This window comes from Crocodylus porosus, unplaced genomic scaffold, assembly GCF_001723895.1.
Source record: "Crocodylus porosus isolate Cpor-Errol unplaced genomic scaffold, CroPor_comp1, whole genome shotgun sequence".
Classification (NCBI taxonomy): domain Eukaryota; kingdom Metazoa; phylum Chordata; order Crocodylia; family Crocodylidae; genus Crocodylus; species Crocodylus porosus.
In genome coordinates, this window is record NW_017728886.1 from 251,852,192 (window position 1) to 251,856,465 (window position 4,274).

Below are 4,274 nucleotides of genomic sequence, written 5' to 3' on the forward strand. Positions count from 1 at the left end.
CCTGCCCTTTGGGCAGGGGGCTGGACTCAATGATCTCCCGAGGTCCCTTCCAGCCCTGATGTCTATGAAATCTATGAAATGATGGACCGGTCAGCAGTAGCCTCAGTTCCTGGAGAGACACTGGAACAAATGATTAATTAAAAAAGTACTTCCAGGATAACCTGAAATGGTCAATGTGGAATTGTCAAGCACAGATATCAAGCTAACCTAATTTCCTTCTTTAATAGGATAAACTGGTTTAGGAGGTAAGAGAGAAGTAATAGGTGTGGTATGTCCTGAGTTTCATATGGCCCTTGTCTCAGTCCCACATGATGTTCTCATTAGCAAACTAGGGAAAATAAAGACACAGAATCAAATTACTCTATGATTCAGTTCAAAATCAAATGGGAGCAATAGGAGAAGTCTTATTCTATTAATATGATTTTGCTTTGTGAGACACATTCACACACTTGCTAAGCAGAGTGCCTCTTATATATAATAAATGAATGTTAGCTAATTTAAACTATTATCCTAGGCTTCTGAGAGGTCTTATTATTTTTCTCAATGCTAAAGTCTGGCCTACAGATTCTTATGATTTCTGATTGATAAGAGTTTATGAAGATAAAAGTTATATTCATTTTATAGCAGCAATAAAGCAATACCAAAATATTTATCTCAGCTCAATAGTAAGAGAGAGCTCTACCCGTATATATTTCTGTATATACACAAATACACAAGTATTGTATAACATTTTATTTATAACATATTATAATATTTTACAAGCATCTTGGCCAGTCTTAAATTATGTGTATCTGTTTTGCTTATTCTTCTGGCTTTTCTTTCTAGGTACTGGCTATTGTGATGGATATTTTCACTGACACCGAGATATTCTGTGATGTGCTAGAGGCTGCTCACAAACGAAGTGTTTTTGTCTTCCTGTTGCTTGATCACAACAGTATAAAGCTCTTCACTGAGATGTGTGACAAAGTGCAGATTACTGAGGATCACTTAAAGGTATTGCTTAAATCTCAGGGCTCACATATGCATCTGTTACCTTGTTTGCCCCTCAGGTGCCTTCTAAGTTCAGGGTCACACGCATTAATTTGAAAGACACTAAAACATTTTGACATACACATTTTGAATACACCTTTTTATTTGAAAGGTCATTCCTTTAACTCGATGAGTATTGCCCATTCACACAATTTGCGTTCACTTATTTTTTTTATTCCACTTTCTTTTGCATAGCCAGACTGTCTTCGCTGTCTACCACACCCTATGTTTCTAAATAAATTGGAAACAATTAATTTCTCCCATGCAGAAAAATACATCTTACAGATTCTGGGCTCTGTCTGTGATTTGTGATTAAAAGAATGTATAGAAATTAGAAATATCGTGTTATAAAATTAAAAGAACTTGAGAAAAACTCAAATTTTCATGACTGTGTTTGAATTTCTGAAAAATACAAAAGCCAGAGAAGCTCAAAGAGCATGGGACCAAGATTTTTGTTATGAATTTGCTTTCTGGTTTGGGTATTAAAACAGGCTTTAAAATATATATGAGCTAAACTATGTTCACTTACACTCAGCCAGTTAGTACTATTAGTTTACTTGTGACCTGCTCTGAAGACTTATGCACATGCTTAAGCTAACACTTTGCAAGCAGTCCTGTAGAGTCCTTGGCAGTATACAACTAAGCATGGATAAGTCTTTGCAGAATCCGGACCTAGGAAGGGAAGTGGGATTTAGCCCCGCACACTGTTACTCTAGAGATGACATGAAAGAGCCTCCACATTTGGTATAAATAATTCCCTGCAATTCAGTTGAGCTACACTGATTTATACCAGCTGCAAATCTGACCTTAGAGATCAAATTCTGTTCTTGGAAATGGGCATGCACCTCCAACTCTTTTCAGTGGGTGCTGTGTAACTATTATGGATAGATCTTACACAGTTCCATTTTGGACAGAAAAAGCTATAGTTAAACCCCAGTTTGTATGACCCTTAAATAAATAGCATTACATCAGGTGAAAATGTCTTCTTGAGATTTGTCCTAAGTGCCATCCTGACTTTGAGTTAAAATATACAATATGAAATCTTAGCACAGGAGGGGACAATTACAAGGCATCTCCAGTGATCTTAACAAGGGGTGGTGGCATTTAACACATACTTCTTGTGCTTTTTTCTTTGTTAGAATATTTCAGTCCGAAGTGTTACCGGAGAGATTTATTGTGCCAAATCAGGCAGGAAATTCTCAGGGCAAATCCAAGAAAAATTCATTATATCTGACTGGAGATATGTTCTCTCTGGATCGTACAGGTGAGATCCACTATCATGATTTCTTTCTGAGATTAATTGTGTTACTATGGTTTCAAGGAAAATACCGGTATTTTTAAACACATGTAGATGAAAATTTTGTTGGAACCAACATTTATTTATAAATCTTTTAGTTTTGAATACCTACTGCTTCGCCAGGGAAAAGGTGTTAAGACATCAACAAGCTCTACAGCTGGTGTATTATCTTTGCCGGGGTTGGTATTTACCACTTCAAAAGTCCAAGGCCAGTGTAGAAAATATTGCAGAGCAAACATATAGCAGAACTAGTAATCTGTTAATATTGGGCTTATCCTGTTTCTCAGAGCATTGAAAAATTACTATCATGAATCATGTGGTATATTTCCATCACCAGAGGGATCGCTTATTGCAGGAGAAGTTAGTATTTCACTTTCTGTCTGGGGTACCGCTCTATAAAGGAGGAAGTTCACATTTAGAAGGAAAGATTCCTGTTATGTGGCTTACAGGAAAAGGTGTACCTTCATTTTCTGTGAATTGCACCTTTGGTACCTTACTTCAGCAAAGGATGTTATTGGGTTTTTAATGACCAAGTATTAGAGTGACAGACTACATTATACTTTCATTATGCAGTGTTGGTCACATGCAATATTATTGTGAGCCTCAGTATTCAGAGTTTTAACTACAGCCCCAATGATTGAGCTTAGGAAAGTGCTGGAAAACTTAAGCCTTCTTGTAAAAGTTTTTCTAGTTCTAGATCCAGTAAGATTCAGGTATCTAGAGCTTAGAAACTGCCTGACCCCCAGAGCGCAGAACTGGATATTTGGGCTCCCCATGAGAGAGAATTAGGCACCTCAGAAGGGTGATCTGAAAAGCCTGAAGGCTGAGCAGGGAGCTGCCTAGAGCTAGCCTGCAGGAAATTCAAAGCATCAGATTGCTAACTCCTGCCCTCCACAGCTTGGACGCCTCTCTCCCCTCACAAACCGGAGCCCAGAGTTCTCTCCTGCGGGTAATACCTGCAGCCGTCCTTTCAGAGAATGGATCAGGGCTTGGTGTTTCTGTTCGAACATGGCAAGGTTGTGCCACTGCCCAACTTTTACACAACAGCCTTGTGATAAGAGCACTTGCCCAGGAGGTGAGACAGCTGGATTTTAGGCTCTCCTCCACCAGAGGCGATTCCAACCAGCATATAACTACTCATGCACAGGCCTGCAGGTACACACACAGACCTGCAACTGCAGGCAGCTGGGGAGCTCTCAGGTCAAAGAGGGAGGGGCCTAAGGAATTTAGTGGGGTTCCAGGTCAGATGACTTCTGAGCAGGGGGTTTTACAGTTGCAGTTTCAAACTTTGCCACCTAACATCTGCCTTCGCTTGGTTTTAGATTTGACCATCTGCCCTCACAGGAGGACATTTATATTCCCTTAAATCATTAGTTCCCAATCTTGGGCCATGAACCCCAAGTCAGGGTCACAGGGGTTCCTCAGTAGGGTTGTGAAGGGCTGGCACACACGTGCACAGGCACACACGCGGCCCAGGAGTGGTGGGTGGGTTGGGCCACTGCACACAAAGGGGGCAATGGTGGCTCCCCCACCCACACCCCTGGGCTTCCGCTACAGCTGCCACTGCACTCTGCTCCCAGCAGTCTCTGCAGCGCCGCGTCGGGAAGGCCAGTTTAGGGTCGCAGCAAAAAAAGTTGGGAACCACTGCCTTAAATGCATCCAAAATGCTCGGGAGGGAAAAGGAAAAGATCCCAATTATAAATATCTGTAAAATGTTTATGATTTTTCAGCCAAGCTCATGATTTGGGGCGTTCTGGCCACTACAAGCACGTTCTTATACTGGTGGAAGGGGTATCTATACAGAGGCAAGGCGTGCCACTTCACCAGCGTGGCTGAGGTGATGCAACCTGGCCAGTGTAGATTTCATAGATTTCATAGACATTAGGGCTGGAAGGGACCTCGGGAGATCATCGAGTCCAGCCCCCTGCCCAAAGGGCAGGAAGTCAGC

At 41.3% G+C, this 4,274-nt stretch overlaps 1 protein-coding gene across 1 annotated transcript in view; it reads left to right on the forward strand.

Annotated features, from left to right (window-relative positions):
• The window catches only part of FAM83A (family with sequence similarity 83 member A), a 13,208-nt gene that overhangs the window by 2,709 nt on the left and 6,225 nt on the right, over positions 1–4,274 (forward strand). The window contains exons 2-3 of the mRNA XM_019552435.1: positions 826–993; positions 2,169–2,293. Coding sequence (XP_019407980.1) covers positions 826–993; positions 2,169–2,293 — 293 coding nt within the window. The remainder of the gene's footprint in view (positions 1–825; positions 994–2,168; positions 2,294–4,274) is intronic.